Genomic DNA, 22,598 nt, shown 5'->3' on the forward strand with positions numbered 1-22,598 from the left:
AGACTTCTTGGATGGGGTTTTTCTTTGTTTCTTCTAATAGCCTGGACTTATGACTACTGTTCCACAACCACAGTCACTCCTACCGTTGCGTTAGTACTTTAGTAAGCTTATTAAGATTTAAACCTGTTTCAATTAAATGAAGCCTTTTTATTATTATCATATATTGAACAATGCAAAATAAATATTGGTTTTAAACTAATCGTTCCTATCTTATAGGTGGTGGATTCATCAATGGAATTAAACCAGAAGCTAGCTCTCCAGATTGGCCAATGGGACAGAAAACATTTGCACGGTTTTATCCTAGAGAGTGGAGGAGCCTGTGCAAACAGAGCAGGAAGATGCTCTATAAAACTGAACCAGATGAGGAATCTTGTTTATACATGCAAAGATTCCCAACAGCACATGTGTGTAATCCTGAGACACAATGTTATGTTGAGCAGAAAAGCAAAGAAATCATTAAAACTCAGGTGAACAATGAGTACTGTGAGAGGTTAGAAGATTCAATGCAACATGGAACTCTCGTGGATCAGATGATGCCCTCATTGGAAAGTGGAAAGACCTCACATCTCGTTAAATATGCAGAACAGCCCTACACATGTGCTACCTGTGGAATAAGCTTCAGCAACGGTACGTCATTCATAGTTCACAAACGAGTGCATAAGGAAGAGAAACCATTTGCATGCCCTCAGTGTGAGAGAAGCTTCTTTGAGAGTTCAGCTCTCGTTAAGCATCAACGAATTCATACCGGTGAGAAGCCTTACCGATGTATTCATTGCGAGAAGAGTTTTACTCATAGGTCAACTCTTGTTAAGCACCAGAGAATTCACACTGGAGAGCGACCTTACCAGTGTGCTCACTGTGGAAAAAGCTGCAGGGACAGTTCATCTCTTGTGAAGCATCAACGTACGCACACTGGGGAAAAACCGTTTTCATGCAGCGAGTGTGGGAAATGTTTTGCAGACAGTTCCAATCTGGTGAAACACGAGCGGCTGCACATGGTGGAGAAGCCGTTCGCGTGTTGTGTGTGCCGGAAGGGTTTCACCGAGCGCTCCGCTCTAGTGATACACGAGAGAGTTCACACAGGGAATAAGCCGTTCAAATGTAGCGAGTGTCCGAAAAGCTTTAACGAAAGCTCCGATCTGGTGAAGCACCAAAGAATTCACACTGGAGAAAAGCCATACGCATGCAAACAGTGTGAGAAAAGTTTCACTGATAATACCTCTCTTGTTGTTCACAAACGTATGCACACAGGGGAGAAACCATTTGTGTGTAATCAGTGTGGCAAAAGCTTTATTGACAGCTCCTCTCTCATCAAACACCAGCGCGTCCACACTGGAGAGAAGCCATTTGCATGCAACCAGTGTGGAAAAAGGTTTTCAGATAGCTCATCTCTAGTGAAGCATGAGAGAATTCACACTGGAGAGAAACCGTACGCCTGCTCACAGTGTGGGAAAAGCTTTGGAGACAGTTCCTCCCTTCTCAAGCACCAGAGAATCCACACGGGAGAGAAACCATTTGCATGCGTTGAATGTGGGAAGAGATTTACGGACAACTCAACGCTGGTAGTTCACCAAAGAATTCACACAGGGGAGAAGCCGTTTGCCTGCATGGAGTGTGGGAAAAAGTTTATCGATAACTCAACTCTAGTTAAGCACCACAGGATCCACACAGGAGAGAGGCCATATGCCTGTACTGAATGTGGGAAGAGCTTTGCTGATAGCTCAACCCTTATTAAACATCAGAATACGCATACAGGGGAGAAGCCGCATGCTTGCACTTTGTGTGGGAAGAAGTATGCTGAGAAAACATCTCTCGTCAAACACCATAACGTCCACATGAGAGAAAATCCTGAGCATATGCCCTGATAAACACATATTAAGGTGTAATAAAGATTTATCTGCAAAGAAAAGTCCACTGCTTTGCTTAATATAAAGTTCACACACCAACAAAAGTTATGATGCCCCCAAAGGACTGTTGACTCTTCCACAGAAGTCTTGATACCCCAGCACAACTCTTCTGGAATATATGAAGATAAATCCCTTTGCCGCCAGAGTTTACATAATCCATTAGCGTTCCGTTGGGGTGTTACTGTATATGAAGTCCCTACCACTGCACAGTCTTCTAAAAGGACAGCCCCACGCTTGCACAGAAAATGTCCTATAAACAAGGTACCAATGTCGTCCCTAAATAAATGTAATGATTATTAATGCAAAATCTTGTCTTTATTATCTTGACAATTAGGAGGGCTGAAGTTGTAGATCACTTGTTATGTCACTGCCTTTGAAGTAGATGAACCATTTCCAGATCTTATGGTCAGCTTTTTCCGTGACCTCGGGCAAGTAGCTACAGCCCCCTGTGCCTAGCAAAATTATATTGTATTCTCTTCAGGGCAGGAACTTTCTGTACCTCTCAAATTCTGTGTAGAGTGCTATATACTGTACATGGTGAGTGCTATATACAGTAAGGAAAATAAAATTTCCACCAGCTTTTCCCACTTCCTTACTGTGAGGATAAATTAGGTGGGGGGTACGTCTTAAATGGGACAAACACTCAGCCCCACGTAGGCGCAAAATGACATAATGACGGCGACTTTAAATAATATATATATATTTCTTTATTGAGGAAAAGATATACGTGGAACACAAGAAATATACATTATCAGCACAGTATAGTACAAACAATCACATTGTTATCCAGCTATTTACAGTATACAGTTCCTTTAGAATGAGAGATGGCTCAGTGAGTAGGCTGGCAGGCACTGAGTTTGAAGCAGGGGAACCTGGTTCAATTCCCAGTGTCAGCTCCTTGTGATCTTGGGCAAGTCACCTTATCTCCCCGTTCCTTAGCCCCCCCCCCCCCCCCCAAAAAAACAACAACATAGATTGTAAGCTCCACGGGCCAGGGACTGTGTCTTCAAAATGTCTTTGTAAAGCGCTACATAAAACTAGCAGCGCTATACAAGAACAAACAATTATTTTTATTATTATAAATATACCAAGTAATTGCTGTATGCCATTTTAAAGTTATTAAATTATCTTTTCTTCCTCTGTTTTCTATTTTAACATTAACATTTCTAACCAGGTAAAGTTTTAAATGTTCAGAATACGTTTAAATAAACAGGAGAGTAAAAGTGATACAAGATGAGAAGAAAGTAGCAGAGCACAACCAGGCATATCCAAAAAAGATCTTTAGGAGGAAATTGCGGTTTCCATAAAATAATTACTTATTGGTAGGGCAATGCTTGCTATTTTTTCTATCATGACCAATAAATAATTATTTTATGGAAAACGCACTTTCCTCCTAATTATCTTTTTTGGATATCCCTGGTTGTGCTCTGCTACTTTCTTCTCATCTTGTATCCTGTATCATACTGACTGAGGCACACCTAGACTGCCTGGAATCTGGATCAGCATGGACGCTGCAGCAGACTTGTGTGAGGCTGTTTGCCTGCTTGTGTCCTGTGCTGTTTGCCGGCTTGTGTCCTGTGCTGTTTGCCGGCTTGTGTCCATTTGTATTTGCACTGGTTGCAGGCTGCACTTATTTCCACTGGTTCACCCTGCTCCCCCACCCTGGTCTCTCACCCCTGTGAGATGTGAGGAGGTCAGAGAGAGATGTGAGGGGGGCTGGGGGAGATGTGAGGGGGGGGGGGCTGGGAGAGATGTGAGGGGGTGCTGGGAGAGATGTGAGGGGGGCTGGGGGAGATGTGAGGGGGGGGGGCTGGGAGAGATGTGAGGGGGTGCTGGGAGAGATGTGAGGGGGTGCTGGGAGAGATGTGAGGGGGGGCTGGGAGAGATGTGAGGGGGGGCTGGGAGAGATGTGAGGGGGGGCTGGGAGAGATGTGAGTGGGGGGCTGGGAGAGATGTGGGGGGGCTGGGGAGGGGGGCTGGGAGATGTGAGGGGGTCAGGGAGAGACACCCGTCTCTCTCTCCCCCGCCCCTTCTCTCTCTCCCCCGTCTCTCTCTCCCCCGTCTCTCTCTCCCCCAGTCTCTCTCTCCCGTCTCTTTCTCCCCCGTCTCTCTCTCCCCGTCTCTCAATCTCCTCCCCGTCTCTCTCCCCCGTCTCTCTCCCCTGGCTCTCTCTCTCCCCCAGTCTCTCTCCCCGTCTCTCAATCTCCTCCCCGTCTCCCTCCCCATCTCTCTCTCCCCCAGTCTCTCTCCCCGTCTCTCTCTCTCCTCCCATCTCTCTCTCCTCCCGTCTTTCTCCCCCTCTCTCTCCCACATCTCTCTCTCCCCCCCCCCTCTCTCTCTATCCCGTCTCTCCCTCCCCATCTCTTTCCACCGTCTCTCTCCCCCGTCTCTTCTCCACCATCTCTCTTCTCCACCCCACCCGTCTCTTCTCCCCCCCACCCTCTTCCTCCCCATCTCTCTCCTCCCCCCGTCTCCCCCCTCCCCCACCGTGAGAGAGAACCTGTTGCTAAAAATGTTGAATCCCACCACTGCTCAGCACTGATGTCAGCCCTCAGAAGAATCGGTGCTCAATGAAACAACATATGAATAAACATATTTGGTTGCTGGAGATCCTTTAGAAAGGTATATACGTGATATCAATAACACATCTGTGTGTCACCACTCCTCAAATCCCCTATTGAGTGAGCGTGTGTGATAGCAGTTTTGATTGCAAGGGGCAACTGGCTAAACCTGTTTATTACTAGGGTGTTGCATAAATCTAAAGCGGATTTCAGATTAAGATTTCAAAGACAAAACTGAAAATGAAACTAGGAAGAAATCACCCCTGTCGAGGAGGAGGGTGAATCAGCGGGCACGACCACGCAGCAAAAAGTTGCAAAGGCTGGACTGAGCTATAAAAAATCTTTATTAAAGCATGGATTAAAAAAACAAGAGGAGCGGTAACAGCCCCCCGCGCCTCCAACGCGTTTCACCCAGTATGGGCTTTCTCTTTGATCTCCAGCACAGCATGCATCCCCGTGCGCATGCTCAGTAGATGAAAAATCCAATTAGGAAAAACCGGAGCACAGCTTACCAAAAAATGAACTGGTAGAGACAGGAACCTTTTTGACAAAGCGCCCTATGCGTGAAACGCGTTAGAGAATCTGTCAGGACCTTTCATGTATTCATTTTTAATTTAATAAATCTTTAATTTTGGTTCCTGTCTCTACTAGTTCATTTTTTGGTAAGCTGTGCTCCGGTTTTTCCTATTTGGATTTTTCATGTATTAAAATATAGTTTTAATATGTTTAAACATTAGCTCCTGATGAAACCTTGCTAAAGGTGAAACGCGTTGTTGATCCGGTCACTGTTGAGTGGGACGCTACACACAATGCTGCCTGCTTGTCTAGACTTGCCCCCAGTCCAGAATCCGGGGATTTGACCCGGAAGTATGGAGACGGTGACGCGAGCCCAGCTGAGTGGAGGAGTAAGGCGATCGCTCCAGATTCCAGCCGCCTGCGTCTAACATTTCATCAAAATGCTTGCTTTGATCTAACACCATGTGAGTGTGTTTTACCATATAATTACACAATATAAAGTTTTTATCAGTCTACACAAACTTTGGTCTCTTTATCCTATCCCACGTAGGTTCCTAAAAGATTGAGAAATTTGTGAGTACAAATTTTGTTGGATTTTGGAGAAATCAACTCCTCATAATCACCAAAATACATATTACACTATTGTTTGTATGTTTTCTTTTCACATATTCCTGCATTCCCCCAAAAACCTGGACTTCTTAAACATTCAGAACTCATGTCCAAACAGGCAGCCCGTGCAAACCCATAGGCGCCAGTATGTCTGCTGAACATCGGAGTCCAAAGCAGCCAGAGGATGACCAGAGGTGCGAACAGCATTTGGTTAGCGGGGAAAGGCGGAGTACTGGGTCCGGAGATCAATGGCAGTCCTCCAGGATGCCACTTGTTCTGCCAGACCTACTTTCAATGCACAGTAACCTTCTTTTTAAGTACATACCATTTACATCAGTATGTCCAGTGAAGTCCACTTCTCTACACCAAACCAAAATGTTTTTAAAAATTAAATAATTTTTGGCACAGATGGAGACATTTCAGGTTAGTACACAGGTGCAATTTAAAATGAGATTTCTGTACCAATTTTGCACCATAAAAGCTATTTGTGACCCTTAATAGAAGGGCCCCATATTTGGGGGACGCGGAGCAGAGGCACAGGAAACAGCCTGGTCACATTAAAGAGCTTTAATACAGTAACAAAAATAAAGAACAGCAGTATGAGAAGAGTGTAACTTCAAAGTCCTTCAGCTGGCTAGAGATGGGCTCATGCTCACTAAAGGCTGCTACGCTTTAGCACGCCCTACCTTCCATTCAATTGAATGAGTTGAAACGTGCTAAAGCTTAGCCCCCTTCAGTGAAAATTGACCTGTATGAGGCCCTGCCCTTAGTAAGTGAAATTGGCAGACCTGGATCTTCTTAATCAGCCTGCACACCCAGGTATGCTGGAAACACAGAACTGGCTCAGATTAACACAAGGCCACAACAGCATTCCCTGTGAGTAGTCTCCACTCTGGCCCCTAGTTGTTGAACGTGAATGAACCAGCTTTTGAACGGAGGGAAGAGTGGTTCTCGTCCATAACTGCCAGCAAGGTAGAGGCCAATAGCGGGTCAACTTCCAGCGCAGCCTCACTTCTGGGTTCAAATAGTCAGACACCCTTACTATGCGGGATTAGTGTCCTGTTGCTCGCCCCATTGGGGGCCCTGGCCCATTTAGTATGTATTATGCATGCACGAGTAATAGGATCCCTTCTCCTGTCACATTGGGTGTATGAAAGGAGTGGGATTTCACTATAAAGTCTCCCTTTCAGACTGGTTTCCTTTACAAGTGATGTATCCCCAGTGTTCAAAGTATCTCTGCTGCTGCTGCTGGACCATTTAGTTCCACTGTACCTTCCTGTAATCTGGCGAGGGACGAAAGTTCTGGCATTACTTTGGAGCTTCCCATCCATAAGTGACATCAATACAGCAATATGGAGACGTCAATATACTTTCCACTGAGAACATTTGTTTAAAAGGTGCAATCCACATAGCTGGCCAAGAAACTAACTTTTGTAAACAAATATTTGGCGTCTGTTTTTCTGTAAATTAATTACAAATTATAATTGTTAGGGACCTCCGAATAGGAGGGGGTGGGGGGGGGGAGCCTGTCAATCAGGTGTTTTCTTTACCCATGGCCCATCCTGTCCCTTTGCCTGAGCAAACTCGTCTTGGACACACAGTGATATCACACAAAAGTGAGCAGCCAGAGGAGATGAAACCCCTCCCAAGTCTCAGCTCATCGTGTTTACAAACTGACTTTAAATAATGATTTTAAAATACTTAAAAATTGTCAATTTGGGTAAAAAAATTAAAAAAACGTCAATCACCCAGATGTGATCCACTAAACATGTCACTGCCATTAGTACTTTGGCCCTAAGAGGGATGGGCTATTTAAAGAAGACAATTCCATTTTAAAGCTGGTAAAGGATATGTGGTGATGTCTTTATAGGTTGAAAGTCAAACCACATTAGTATTTCAAACTATTTGTGAAAGTATCTCCTGGAAATGTAGTTATTTAGAATGAAGAGATTTTTTTTTTGTCCTTGTCTGTCTAATCTCGGTTTTATCCTGTCCTCCCCCGATTATCTGACCACCGGAAACAGATTTCATAACAACCCTTTCATGTTAAATGTCCAAGTAAAAAGACAGCAGACCGGTTAAATGAAAGTATGGCACACATAGGGTAGTAAAAGCCACAGCACTACAGCAAAAACTATTTACAATCAAGTCCCCTCTTCTCTCCCTCATTTAGGGTCCTTATTTTAAATGAACACACAGATACCCAACAAGCTCTGAGAAGTGAGGAGTGTTAGGACCTGCTACGGTCATGCCTTGACAGTGGCAGAAGGCTTAAGATGCTTTGGCCAAAGGGTTAAACTAAATGACCCCTTTTTCAAGAGAATATATAGGTATTGCACTGTGTATTTTTGTCACATTGGAAGTAGCTTTGGGCATCTTTGTCTGCCCTTATTTTAAATGGATGAATATTATCAGACTTCCAAAAAAAAGATAACACACTTACATGACTGATTTGTTTAATAAAAAGGTGTCAATCATCTTCCTTTTAACAGATTAAACATTATCACTTGTCGCTTTTTCCTCCGCAATATCACAAAGATACGCCCTTTCCTCTTGTTACTCAACTGCTAAAACTCTGACTCAGGCCCTCATTCTCTCACGTCTCGATTACTGCAACCTCCTGCTGTCCGGCCTTCCTGCCTCTCTCCTGTCTCCCCTACAATCTATCCTTAACGCAGCTGCCAGAATCACTCTGCTCTTTCCTAAATCTGTCTCCGCATCTCCCCTCCTGAAATCCCTCTCCTGGCTTCCGATTAAATCCCGTATCTCGCACTCAATTCTCCTGCTCACTTTTAAAGCTTTACATTCTTCTGCCCCTCCTTACATCTCAGCCCTAATTTCTCGCTATGCACCATCCCGACTCTTGCGTTCTTCTCAAGGATGTCTTCTTTCTACCCCCTTTGTATCTAAAGCTCTCTCCCGCCTTAAACCTTTCTCACTTTCTGTCTCACACCTCTGGAATGCCCTTCCCCTCAATACCCGACTAGCCCCCTCGCTATCCACCTTTAAGACTCACCTTAAGACACATCTGCTTAAAGAAGCATATGAATAGCACTGGATAATCATGGACACATGATACATAAAGCTTGGCCCCCTGCAGACGCACTTACTAGAATTCCCTCCTACTGTCTCTGTACGTTCTCCCTACCTACCAATTAGATTGTAAGCTCCTCTGAGCAGGGACTCCTTCCTTAATGTTACTTTTACAGTATGTCTGAAGCACTTACTCCCATGATCTGTTATTTATATTATTTGTTATTTATATGATATGTATTACTACTGTGAAGCGCTATGTACATTTATGGCGCTATATAAATAAAGACATACAATACAATCACTGTCATTAGCTCACTCTGGTCCTAAGTGTGACGGCATCCTTACATGGTAAGGGATTGTTACTGTGACAAAATGACATGGGATTAGGATGACAAATTAGAGTATTGAAAGGGGGAGATTACACTAAACAACACAATCCTAAATCACCTGCCATATAAATGAAGTGCCCTGTGTCCATTTAACCGTTTATTGTAGCCTTAACCTCTTTCACTGCCAGAGGGATGGTAACGCATTTGGGGTTAACATAAAAGGTTAGAAAGAGGGACACAAGGTTTTCTCATTTTTCTGGTGTTCCACAAGAAGTGGGAAGTTGAAAAAACTTCCCCCACAATGAGTACATATAAACATCTTGTTGTGGCTCTTCTGGTGATTATCGAGTGACAATCTGCGTACAAACCTCCTACCGCACTCAGCGCATGCATAAGGTTTGTCTTGTGTGTGGCTTCTTTGGTGTTTAACTAAACATGAGCTGTCTGCAAAGTTTTCCCCGCAGTCAGAAAAGGCATATGATTTCTCTCTCGTGTGGGTTCTTTGGTGAATAGCAAGATTCGAGTTGTTGTGGAAGCCTTTTCCACACTCACCGCAGGAATACGGTTCCTCCCCCGTGTGGCTTCTCTGGTGTTTAATTAGACCCGAGCTATCTGCAAAAGTTTTGCTGCACTCAGAACATGAATATGGCTTCTCTCCAGTGTGAGTTCTCTCGTGTCTAACAAGCGATGGGCCACTTATAAAGCTTTTCCCACACTCTTTGCAGATGTGAAGCGTCTCCCCCGTGTGTGTCCTGTGGTGTTGAATCAGATAAGCCAGACGTGTAAAACTCTTTTCGCACATATTGCAGTCATACACCTTCTCTCCCGTATGACTTCTCTGGTGTTTAACCAGACATGAACTGTCTGCACAGCTTTCCCCACACTTGAAACAGGTATACTGCTTCTCTCCAGGGTGGATTTTTTGGTGTCTAATAAGTGACGGGCTACAATTGAAGTTTTTCCCACACTCACTGCAGTTGTACAGCATCTCTTGTGTATGCTTCCTCTGATGTTGAACGAGATACAAGTGCTGAGTGAACTTCTTTCCGCACTCACCGCATGCAACCGGTTTATCTCCTGTGTGAATTCTATAGTGGGTATCAAGATTGGAGCTGTTATTAAAGCCTTTGCCACACTTATTGCACATCCACAGCTTTTCCCCCGTATGGCTTTTCTGGTGCCGGAAAAGATGTGTTCTACATAAAAAGTCTTTGCCACATTGGGGGCAGGTAAATGGCTTGTTTCCTGTGTGGAGTCTCTGGTGGGTGGCAAGCTCAGATGGATAATTAAAAATTTTGCTACACTTAGTGCAGCTATGGAGCCTCCAACTTGAGTTAGATTGGTCGTTTAGACTTTCTGAATCCTCAGAATCTTCACTGCATGTAGAATCCGCAGTTTGTGGACTTTCGAATTCGGCCATGCTTTCTTCCCCACCCGTGCCGTCACGAGATCCAATCTCTCTGTTCTCTGTTAGGTGATGTTCTCGGGTGAGATTTTTAGAACTACATGGTTCCAGTACTTCATAGTTTCTTTGGCTTGATGATTCAAAAAGATCTTTCCCATCCTGAGAGCACAGAATAATGTTTTCTTTGATTGCCCAACGAAAAGGGGCACTTGTTTCTTCATCACTGTCCAGACTAATGGTCCCAAGATCTGCGGACGATAAACACAAGTTAAATAAGAATATCATACTGAAGAAAGGTCCCTCTTAATACCTTCCCCTTTTTAGACAGGTTACACTCAATTAATATAATCTATAATCTATGTTTTTATGTCAGGTGTGTGTCTACTATATCAAGAACGATCTAAATATCTCTAAACAAAATTACGTTTAATTATCCCAAGTTATAGATTCCATGGTTTTGCTTTGTGTGTTGCCATGTTTAGCGTTCTGCAGCTCTCTGCTGTCCGGTTGCCACCTCATTTAATGTCATTGTTGGCTCTACCTTTGACAGGGACACTTTTGTGACAGCAGGAGGGGGATGTCTGAAAGGACACATTGGACTTTCTGTCCTACATTTTAAATAGGGTGTGGGTAACCGGTGCATCAAAGAAAATCAAGTCCCCATGATAAATAGTAAATTCTTCCGTTAGTACCACTCCAATGTAATAGTGAGCAGCAATAAGACACCCTAATAGGGCTAAGGGACTAGTACCTAGTGCTGACAGGCACAATAAACAGTACATCAATTGTCCCATCCATTGGAATGTAGAGAGTGATAATATGCAAAAAACACTCACTTTTTATCTCCAGGCTTTTTTAGGGAGCAGTCACAACGGGAATCCTTCACAGCGTGCAATCCACCAGGCGAGGTGAGTAGAAAGTGGTTAGACAAAGGCAGTGCACTGCCTAAAAAAGTGGAGGAGGCTCACGGTGGCTAAAATGTTCCTTTATTAGATAAGGGGATCAAACATAACCCCTGGATAACGCAGTAGACGCCCACCTACGCGTTTCGGGCCGTGCGCCCTTAATCAAGGTGTGAACCTTTTAGCCACCGTGAGCTTCCTCCACTTTTTTAGGCAGTGCACTGCCTTTGTCTAACCACTTTCTACATTTTAAATACAATGAAAGATATTTCTCTAATTTTTTTAAATGGGAAGGAGATTACTTATTAAAGTGTGTTAGGCTGCGCTTATAGTGCCGGCGACAGCGACGTCACGCTGCGGTCGCTGGAAAAATCAAATTGACTTCCAGCGATCGCGACCAAGCCGTCGCGCCACTTCTACTATAAGTGCACGCGATGGCAGCAATACATTTGACTTGTCGCGTCGCTATAAGCGTGGCCTTAGTTAAAGGCCTTAGATTCCACTTCTAGGACCCAAGTGTACTAATAGCAGTGGCATGTTTAAGGCATCAGTCCTCCCTAGGATCAAAGTGTGCTAATGGCAGTGGCACATCTCAGGGGTCACATCTGGGTGTTTAACACATTTTGTTTTGAACCAAAATATGACACGTTTATGTATTTATGTATTTCGTTATTTAAAGTCAGTTTGTAAACATGCTGCGTCTTTTGTCTGTCACTTTGTGTTCAACAAGAGTTTTCACAGGCAAAGCCCTCCCCCGTTTCTTTATTAGCTCTCTGATAAGGACATAGTGGGACGCGGGTAATATTCTCTCATTCAGAGGCCCCAAATAAATGCAATTTGTGATTATTACTACAATACAATTTTTTTTAAAAAGCAACAAACGATTTACTTTTACCTTAGATTAGTTTAAAGAAGCCAAGTAGATTGTTTAACACCCACCTGCCATGCTATATGCAGGGACTTCTATCTGTTGAAGGTTTTGATCCTCACACAATCTCCACCTGTTCAGAAACAGATTTTGAATGAATTATGTTTTATTTATATAAAAAAAACACCTAATTAAAATTTGTTATAATATATACACACAAAAAAAGTAGCGCTATGAAACTAATGAAAAAAACGTTAGGCTAAAGTGAATATAAGTGAAATATTAATTAAATATAATATTGTGATACAAAAACTAATGAGTACGAAATCTATATGTGATATAACCAATATAAAAATAAAGTGTTAGTAAACCAATGAATATATAGAACACTTAGAGTTCACAATTAGAGTCCATCCGGATCCACTAAGAATGTAATGCAATTGAAAGGATTCAGACCACTTGATAGTGACGAAACTAGTTGGGAGAAGGTGGTGACGTCAGCACGCACGGCGGTAGAGAGGTCTCTGTACCTGACGGATAGCCTGGTTGCAAACGCTGCACATGTGGTCTGTGTCCAGAGCATTCAGCTGACCGGAGGACTGGCATTAATGTGCAGAGAGACTGGCTGATCGAGTGTAGCATTGCGGAAGTGCGACAGGAGTTTCCAACGGCTGTACCATACCAAGGGCAGAGTATTACATTGGACCCCTCCCACCCAGCTGGCGTACCCCTTAGAGATTTCTCTTAAATGTTCAGTGTTTTTTTAAATCTTGTAAGTGTGATTCCTAGGGACTGCGTGTCATAGTAAATAGACTTTATTTTTATACAGTTAAACACTATGGAGCCTGCGCTTCTTTGTTTTTTTTCTGTAGATATATATATATATATATATATATATATGAACAAAAAACAAACAAAAGTGCAAGCTCCATAGTACGTAACTGAGTAAAAAATAAGGTACATTTATTTAAAAAATCAGCAACCCATAAGAATGTGCACTTACAGGATTTTAAACAGAACCATTTTGTCTCAAGCTCACATTACATGAACAACCCTTGTGAGCTTGAGACAAAAGGTGGCACTGTGAGCTCATTTGCATGTCATTCCCCAGAATCCCTTGCTGCAGTGGAAGTGCTGTGTGCTGGGTGATAATGGTGAAAGGCGGGGTTGCAGACCTGTCTAAGACATGCAGATGAGCATACAGCTATAGCTATATTTCCATTTGCTATATGCTTTACTCTGTGTGTGTGTGTGTGTGTGTGTTAAAAAGATCACTTGTGAGCACGTTCAAATGTTTCGTATTGCCTTTTTCACCCACCATAACCCCCCCCCCCCCCCCCCCCTTTCCCTGTCATTAGGTGACTTTGCTCCTAAACGGACTGACCTGATTCATGTCACTGTCATTAAGTCCCTCTGCTCCACTATGGAGCTGACTGTAACCGATTAGTGACGCCAGTCCTGCTGGCAGGTCATACTGACCCACCGCTGTGCATCCTATTAGATCATCAGACCAATGCCTGGCCGCAACGGAACAGCAGGCACTTCCCCCTCTGCGCTGATTGGCTAAAGCCCCTCCTGTATCACGTGATCCGGGACATCGTTCATCACCTCCCTGCTCTCTGATTGGATGATTACACAAGGGCATTGCAGTGAGTATTCACGGGTTTGTAGTCATCCGTAGCATGAATGCAACATCAGAACTACAATTCCCAGTATGCCAAGCGGGATAACATTTAAACACACACACACACACACACACACACACACACACACACACACACACACACACACACACACACACACACACACACACACACACACACACACACACACACACACACACACACACACACACACACACACACACACACACACACACACACACACACACACACACACACACACACACACACACACACCTCCCCACATCTAGATATATATAATATAAATAAATATATATACATCTGTTTTTATTTCAATATCTATGTATACATATGTGTTTATGCATGTATAGTTTATAGTGTGTGTGGAGGGAGGGAGGGAGGGAGAGAGAGAGAGAAGAGAGAAGAGAGAGAGAAGAGAGAGTTAAGGACAGGAGTAAGAAACATAGAATTTAACGGCAGATAGTTGTCTTTTTCCCTCTGTATTTTATATTTAGGATAGCCTTACGGCTTTCCATCTGTTTGGAGGCTATTTCATATTTATCTATATTCCACATCTTCCTGTAGCCTGCATTTAAAAGGCCCACATAGGGGGGGAATTAAACATACTGTATTAAACCACTTCTCAGTGTAATCAGTTTTTTTTTTTAGAAAGATTCAAGCCCCCTAAGTGTGACTGTTTTAAATAGTTGTATCTTGTTATAAATTAATGTAAGGGTTTTCTCTGAGAGCACTAATCCAGCTTAATTTAGCGACGTGGAAGGTGCTGCCGTAGCTAGCTTGCCTCCTTGGGTCTCCTTAGTACCAGAACAATAAGTGTTTCTTTTAAGCGAGTAAGCACAGTCTTGACAAAGGCTGAGTCCCCGCTGGCGCTGAGCGCGCTCATGCTTGGAGAGCGCTCCAAGCATGAGCGCGGGGTGTCCTGCATGTACGCGCGCGGGAGGGGGCATTGCGGGTAGTTGAGTGCGCGGGAAAGTATAATTTTTTTGTTTATCTAAGCGCCTAGCGCAGGTGACCATGTGTGCCCGCGCACAAGCGTGCGTGCACAGCGTGAGCAGGGACTTACATATATCTATACTGTATATGTAAGTAAGCGCCGCAAGCGCTGCCCGCTCAGCTCTAGCGGGGACGCAGCCTTATACTGCGTCCATGGTGAATTGTGCCTGGCGGAAGCGCGATGAGGCTGAGGGAAAGCAAGTGCTTTCCCTGGCCTTAGACTGCGCGCCGTCCGGGGGCGTGTCGGGGGGGGGGCCTGTGACGTCACGGAGCTGGTTCGCCCTCATTGGGCGAACCGCTCACGTGACCGGCCCTGCGCTCCCTTGAGCTCTTGAATTTAAAAAAATTCTGAGACTTACTGCTGCGACACACTTTATTCGAGTAAATACCCAGTATGTACCTGGCAGATACCTGGAATGCGCCGCTCCTCACCTCTGACAAGCCCCGTTGCATTTGCCTTCCCAGCCTGAGGACACTCCTGAAAAAACCGCAATACGGAGAAACGCGTAGAGTGAGGCTGATGAGAAAACTCCCACAGGATCGGAGTCCCCCAGAGCAGATGACGTCACTTCCGGTTTCCGGTTTGGGTGAGACGCACCGGTGACACACATGCCCGCCGAGGCAGAGGGGGACTGAGAGAGCAGCTCATTCATTGCTGAGATCCAACCTGTGTGATCTAAACGCTTATTACCTTTTTAAACCATGTGAGTGTATTGCACATATACTTACTTTTAAAGAGATTTTGTACAGTCTGCACTATGTCCGTTTTATTATTCACTTAAGGTCTCCAGCACTTACCATTCCACTTACCTGTCTGACGGTCCAACGGGCTGCCACACATAAAGAAACCATTATGGGAACATTGCTCACTCTACACTTGTGAGTATTTAGCACACTGCACCTTGATATTAATCACATATCAATCACAATACTGCACCATCAGGGAATTTTCTTCTGTTTTTACATGACCTTGCGCTTCCTGATGACCTTCACCTCTCCCCAGCCTGGGTTCATGCCTGGCTGATGGGCGGCTGATCTGTTAAATGATAATGATTAGGATTTAATAGGCTGCATTGCTTCGCGTGTCTACCAGATGGCATAAATTCATGAATTGTAATGCAGTATATATATATACTAGCTGAGAGACCCGGCGTTGCCCGGGATGTAAATGCGTAATAGGTAGTATTATTTATAACTCGTGGAACAATAGGTGAGTATTTGTTGTAAAGGTTTCGGGGGGGGGGGAGAAAGGGGAGCGGGGGGGGGAGAAAGGGGAGCGGGGGGGGGAGAAAGGGGAGCGGGGGGGGAGAAAGGGGAGCGGGGGGGGAGAAAGGGGAGCGGGGGGGGGGAGAAAGGGGAGCGGGGGGGGGAGAAAGGGGAGCGGGGGGGGGAGAAAGGAGAGCGGGGGGGGGAGAAAGGGGAGCGGGGGGGGAGAAAGGGGAGCGGGGGGGGGAGAAAGGGGAGCGGGGGGGGGAGAAAGGGGAGCGGGGGGGGGAGAAAGGGGAGCAGGGGGGGAGAAAGGGGAGCGGGGGGGGAGAAAGGGGAGCGGGGGGGGAGAAAGGGGAGCGGGGGGGGGGAGAAAGGGGAGCGGGGGGGGGGGAGAAAGGGGAGCGGGGGGGGGGAGAAAGGGGAGCGGGGGGGGGGGAGAAAGGGGAGCGGGAGGGAGAAAGGGGAGCGGGGGGGAGAAAGGGGAGCGGGGGGGGGAGAAAGGGGAGCGGGGAGAAAGGGGAGCGGGGGGGGAGAAAGGGGAGCGGGGGGGGAGAAAGGGGAGCGGGGGGGGAGAAAGGGGAGCGGGGGGGGAGAAAGGGGAGCGGGGGGGGGAGAAAGGGGAGCGGGGGGGGGAGAAAGGGGAGCGGAGGGGGGAGAAAGGGGAGCGGGGGGGAGAAAGGGGAGCGGGGGGGAGAAAGGGGAGCGAGGGGGGGGAAGGGGAGCGGGGGGGGGGAAAGGGGAGTGGGGGGGGGTGGAGAGCGGTGGGCATATGTATTGTCATAATTTATGTTTGGGCATTTCCCCCCCCCCCGTTCCCCGTGACTCCCCCCCCCCCGTTCCCTGTGACTCGCGCTCCCCCCCCCGGCGGCCGCTTGGTCCCCCGATGTGCCGTCCTGCTGAGTGAGGCGTGCAGGCGGCTGCAGGAAGCGCCCTGTGTGGGCCTAAGACTCACGCTCCCCCCCCCCCCCCGGCGCCCGCTCGATGTGGCGTCTGGCTGAGCGGCGGTAGGAAGCGCCCTGTGTGGGCCTGAGGCTGAGGCGGGACGCGCAGTGGGCCTGAGGCTGAGGCGGGACACGCAGTGGGCCTGAGGCTGAGGCGGGACGCGCAGTGGGCCTGAGGCTGAGGTGGGACGCGCAGTGGGCCTGAGGCTGAGGCGGGACGCGCAGTGGGCCTGAGGCTGAGGCGGGACGCACAGTGACTTACCTGAGCGGGTGGTAGCGCCGGGGAGGTAAGGGAGCGGCTGGGGTAGGAGGGCCGCGCTTCCCGTCCGGAGCCAGTGCAGGATGGCGCACGTGAGGGGGGGGGGAGGGGGGCGGACAGAGGGTGTGTGTGTGTGTATAGAGCTGCTGTGTTGTGTGTGTGTGTGTGTGTGTGTGTGTGTGTGTGTGTGTATAGAGCTGCTGTGTTGTGTGTGTGTGTGTGTGTATAGAGCTGCTGTGTTGTGTGTGTGTGTGTATAGAGCTGCTGTGTTGTGTGTGTGTGTGTATAGAGCTGCTGTGTTGTGTGTGTGTGTATAGAGCTGCTGTGTTGTGTGTGTGTGTGTATAGAGCTGCTGTGTTGTGTGTGTGTGTGTGTATAGAGCTGCTGTGTTGTGTGTGTGTGTGTGTGTGTGTGTGTATAGAGCTGCTGTGTTGTGTGTGTGTGTGTGTATAGAGCTGCTGTGTTGTGTGTGTGTGTGTGTATAGAGCTGCTGTGTTGTGTGTGTGTGTGTGTGTGTGTGTGTGTGTATAGAGCTGCTGTGTTGTGTGTGTGTGTGTGTATAGAGCTGCTGTGTTGTGTGTGTGTGTATAGAGCTGCTGTGTTGTGTGTGTGTGTGTGTGTGTGTGTATAGAGCTGCTGTGTTGTGTGTGTGTGTGTGTGTGTGTATAGAGCTGCTGTGTTGTGTGTGTGTGTGTGTGTGTATAGAGCTGCTGTGTTGTGTGTGTGTGTGTGTGTGTATAGAGCTGCTGTGTTGTGTGTGTGTGTGTGTGTATAGAGCTGCTGTGTTGTGTGTGTGTGTGTGTGTGTGTGTATAGAGCTGCTGTGTTGTGTGTGTGTGTGTGTGTATAGAGCTGCTGTGTTGTGTGTGTGTGTGTGTGTGTATAGAGCTGCTGTGTTGTGTGTGTGTGTGTGTGTGTATAGAGCTGCTGTGTTGTGTGTGTGTGTGTGTATAGAGCTGCTGTGTTGTGTGTGTGTGTGTGTATAGAGCTGCTGTGTTGTGTGTGTGTGTGTGTGTGTATAGAGCTGCTGTGTTGTGTGTGTGTGTGTGTATAGAGCTGCTGTGTTGTGTGTGTGTGTGTGTGTATAGAGCTGCTGTGTTGTGTGTGTGTGTGTGTGTGTGTGTATAGAGCTGCTGTGTTGTGTGTGTGTGTGTGTGTGGGCCGTCACTCCGCCTCAGGCCAATGAGAGGTGTGCGGGGGCGGGCGACCCAAGGGACCAATGAGATTTCCCCTAGGGACACCGGACATCCAGGCAGGCAAACATACAGTGCTTTCACTAATATAGTATAAGATATACTGTGCAGTATTGCAGCCAGCGGGAATAAAATGCTTCAATCCCTGCCTGGAAAATAACTCAATGCACTCGGGCAGCAAACAGTCACAAACCTCAATACACCGGGGTATACCCGAATTCGTGGGACTAGCCGAGCTCGAATAAAGTGTGTCGCCAGTGTACGCTTCCGCACGCTTGCGGAAGCGTAAGCAAGCCCCTGCTAAAGCCGCTCTCATTGCGGCTGCAGTGCCGAGCAGCAGCGCGCCTCAGCACGGGTCAGCGCATAAGCGCTGACCATGCCCGAGACCTTAGGCTAAGCATGAGCGCGGGGTGTCCTGCATGTGCGCGCGCGGGAGGGGGCATTGCGGGTAGTTGAGCGCGCGGGAAAGTATAATTTTTTTGTTTATCTAAACGCGTGCGCAGGTGACCGTGTGTGCCCGCCCACAAGCGCGCGCGCACAGCGTGAGCAGGGACTTACATATATCTATACTGTATATGTAAGTAACCGCCGCAAGCGCTGCCTGCTCAGCTCTAGCGGGGACGCAGCCTTAGAATCTGAGGGAGTTAGGTAACTCACATGATCGAACGCAGTAAGGAAATGCCTCAGGGGCACGGAGCTGCACTCTTTGCAGGAAGACAATATTACAAAGTAAAACAAGCAGCTTTCATAAGAATGTACTTGCACTCTACAGGTCCTGCAAAAATATATATAACAACATTTGAGCCACATTATGTTATATATTTTTTGCACCTGTTGAGTGCCGGTACTTTCTTGTATGTCTTTATCTATATAGCGCCAAAAGTGTACTCAGCGCTTCACAAACAATACAGTACAGGGAATTCAAATAATACAATAAGTGCAGCAAAAATCAGACAATGGGAAAGGAAATCCCTGCCCAGAAGAGCTTACAATCTAAGAGGTTTGAGGGGAAATTTACAGAGACAGCAGGTGAGGGAATAAGGGCTGTAGATGGGTGTGCTTGGCCACAATGAGTGGTATAAGTGACTGTGGGACAATAGCCATGAGTGCAGGCTATTGGGATGCTTGATTTGTGGGGCAAGTTTTAAGGTTAGTCGGTGTTAAATGAAAAGGTTAACACCATTTACAGGGGAAGAAATGGCAGGGAGCTGTGAGTGAGATCAGGTGTGTATGTCTGGGTTCAGGCTTAGGGGAGATCTCCAGCAGCAGGAAGGAGTAGATAGAGGGTGTGAATAGAGGATTTGTGGGGGTGTTTTTTATTGAGGGTTGTTGGGAGAGAGGTGTATAAATAATGGTGCAGTGGGGAGTGGGGAAGTTGGAGAGAACAGGGACATTCACCAAGGAGTGAGGAAACAGTAAACAGAAAAAGCAATAGGGAGGGCATTGTGAGATGCAGGAGGAGAGACTTCCCAGGTATTGGAGGATAGGAAGAGTACAAATAATCACAGCTTTTAGAAAGTAAAGTTCTTATGAAAGCTGTTTGTTCTACTTTGAAAAGACTTCCACAGCCTCACGGCAAGACACTTGAACACAGTATGTGCAAACACTGTGTGCACGCAGGTAACCCGGTCACATGGGACGGCGGGACGGACTCCTGGGACTCAGGGACTGGCACACACGAGGCTTGGGAGCAGGCGAAAGTTATACAGTATCTTTCCCTAATTAGGAACGCACCGGGCAGTCTGAGACAACACAAAGGATTTTATACCCGGCCAGGTTCCTATTCCTAACATGGGGATTTCGGATACAAGCTGGGAACACATAGGAACTGCATATAGTTACATAGTAGATGAGGTTGAAAAAAGACATACGTCAATGTCACGATGGACACAACTTATCTTACCTACACCTTGAGAAAGGCAGTATTGTACTGCCGAAACGATGGATTTCATGGCACATTAAACCTATTTGTTGCTGATTAAGACCGTGTGCCTGCTTCTTCATTTTCCACAACTTATCAACACATTTATATTTCTGGGTACTCGATTGAACACAACAAGGAGCAAAATAAATTGTGATTTATTTCCTGGATTGACAAACACACGACAACTTCAGAATACACTTAAAACAACACTTACTGGGATAGGGATACAAAATAGATTGTCCTTTGCATGCAAGTGCAAGAAATGCAGTCTTGGTTTAAAGGTCCCGTGGCCAGATTGCAATTTGCCTATCTGATATCTTGGCCAAATCAAAGTATTTCGTTGTGGTTCGTAGGAATTCGTTTGTGAGTCCCCAGGGCTAACGAATTCCGTAGCTTAGGGTAGATTCTTGGTTGCGTTGAGATTAACCCCTTGCATACTGGAACGGTTGCCGCTGTGCTTGAACAAAGCGTAGTTTGTGCGTGAAGCGTAGTTATATCATGGATCATAGGAATCACACCGGGGATAGTCCGGTGGGCACAGTTATAGCCGATTCCTGGGTACCTTTAACATGTGCACCCAATCCCCACTGTGGGAATATTTACCCCACCAATAGCCGCGTTGCCCGCAGTTTGCAAAACCGGGCAAAAAGGCTTTACGGTTCGCAAAGCGCATGTGTCGGCTTGACACACAGGCAACTTAGCATACCTGGGATACACCCTCTTGCTGGCGCCTCTTCGTCTGAGGTTTGACCCAAAGGTGTCAATGGTCTGGGATCTGCCACTTCTCAGGAGTCCGGCCATGTATACATTATGGTGCTCTGAGGTCTTTCATCCCTGTCACTTCTTTAGACTGATGGTCGCCGGCTCAGCGGGACCCCCTTGAAGTGCCAGGGAGGAAATATCCTCAGCTCATCCATCCCTAGCACATTTACATGCCAGAGGATTTTTCCCGGGCTTACAGAAAAAACGGTTCCTGCTTGTACATTTTAAAATCACAGTTTTCCACACTTTATTCAAACTTCATGTTCTGGGTGTATTATCACTGTAATTTTTATATGTATCTTCGTGTTTTATTTATTTACACTTGCACACCAAAAAACAGGGTGCTGGGTGCCTCCGTTCTCGAGTTAGCCCCCGTAATTGAAATGCTGGGTTATGGGAGCCAAGTTCACCGAATTCTCACGTCAATTTACATAGTTCCCACGGCAATTGACTTTCCGGCTTTCAAGTTAAGGCACGGATACATTCTATCGGTAAAACCCTTCAGAACTTAACTGCAAGCCACTTATTCAATTGACTTGTGGTTACAGGGTCAAACCGATAGAACATGGATACCCATGCTTTACACAGACCGCTAACCGCAGCCACGCTTCTTCAATGAGCGCTTACTGTGGTGCTCACTACTCCCTCTTGTGTCTCCACAGAATATAGCAGGCAATGCATTAATTTTCATTCCAGCAGGCAGGGAATAGCCTGCAAATGGGGGTTAAAAAGGCTGAGTTGGGGCAAATACAGTGGTGTAGTGCAGAGACTGTTAACCCCTTAATTCCCAATGCTGGTTAGGATTAATCAGCCGGGTATAACCTTTTATTGTAGGCCTGATTAATCCTTTGCTCGTCACAGTCGATCAAGTTCAACCTATGCTAAATTTAGACAACAGATACTTTATCCTATATCTATACTTCCTTATTGATCCAGAGGAAGGCAAACAAAAACCCCAGAGTCATATCATATATATATATATATATATATATATATATATATATATATATATATATATATATATATATACATATATATATATATATACATATACATATATATATATATATATATATATACATATATATATATATATACATATATATATATATATATATATATATATACATACATACATATATATATATATATATATATATATATATATATATATATATATATATATATATATATACACATATATATATATACATACATACATATATATATATATATATAGCTCGTGAGTATGTTTTAAAAGGTTTGGAAAGCAATCTTGCATTCCGGAAAGCAGATCACAGTGCGAGGAAACCATATACATGTTAGGTCTGTCAGGGGGCTTAGCGATGGCACTGTACTGGGGCACACATTTCCTATAATAACTGGCAGTTCCTAGAAAAGCGAGTATTTGTTTGTGCGTACAGAGAACCGTCCAATTTCTTATGGTGGCTACCTTTGCTGGCTCCGTCTTGAGCTGCCCACCTTCCACCCGGTGTCCTCGGTACAAAGCTTCGGCCATGC

At 46.0% G+C, this 22,598-nt stretch overlaps 2 protein-coding genes across 9 annotated transcripts in view; one reads left to right on the plus strand and one right to left on the minus strand.

The window, feature by feature from the left end:
- The window catches only part of LOC142467357 (uncharacterized), a 70,840-nt gene that overhangs the window by 34,885 nt on the left and 13,357 nt on the right, over positions 1 to 22,598 (plus strand). For 6 of the 7 annotated variants that reach the window (XM_075572934.1, XM_075572932.1, XM_075572935.1 and 3 more), the window contains one exon: positions 217 to 2,214. In XM_075572934.1, coding sequence (XP_075429049.1) covers positions 217 to 1,865 — 1,649 coding nt within the window. In that variant the 3' untranslated portion in view covers positions 1,866 to 2,214. Of the gene's footprint in view, positions 1 to 216; positions 2,215 to 22,598 lie in introns of those variants that run through there. The other variant, XM_075572950.1, reaches the window with a different exon arrangement.
- On the minus strand, positions 4,410 to 13,672 carry LOC142467359 (uncharacterized). 2 transcript variants are annotated; one of them, XM_075572955.1, is made up of 4 exons: positions 13,518 to 13,672; positions 12,664 to 12,804; positions 12,205 to 12,266; positions 4,410 to 10,611 (listed from the first exon to the last, which is right to left on the minus strand). In XM_075572955.1, exons 2-4 carry the CDS (start codon positions 12,714 to 12,716, stop codon positions 9,182 to 9,184), a joined length of 1,545 nt encoding a protein of 514 aa, XP_075429070.1. In that variant the 5' UTR covers positions 12,717 to 12,804; positions 13,518 to 13,672; the 3' UTR covers positions 4,410 to 9,181. The 2 variants fall into 2 exon arrangements, with proteins under 2 accessions (XP_075429070.1, XP_075429071.1); XM_075572956.1 differs by lacking the exon at positions 12,664 to 12,804.

This window comes from Ascaphus truei, chromosome 16 (assembly GCF_040206685.1).
Source record: "Ascaphus truei isolate aAscTru1 chromosome 16, aAscTru1.hap1, whole genome shotgun sequence".
In the NCBI taxonomy this organism is placed as follows: domain Eukaryota; kingdom Metazoa; phylum Chordata; class Amphibia; order Anura; family Ascaphidae; genus Ascaphus; species Ascaphus truei.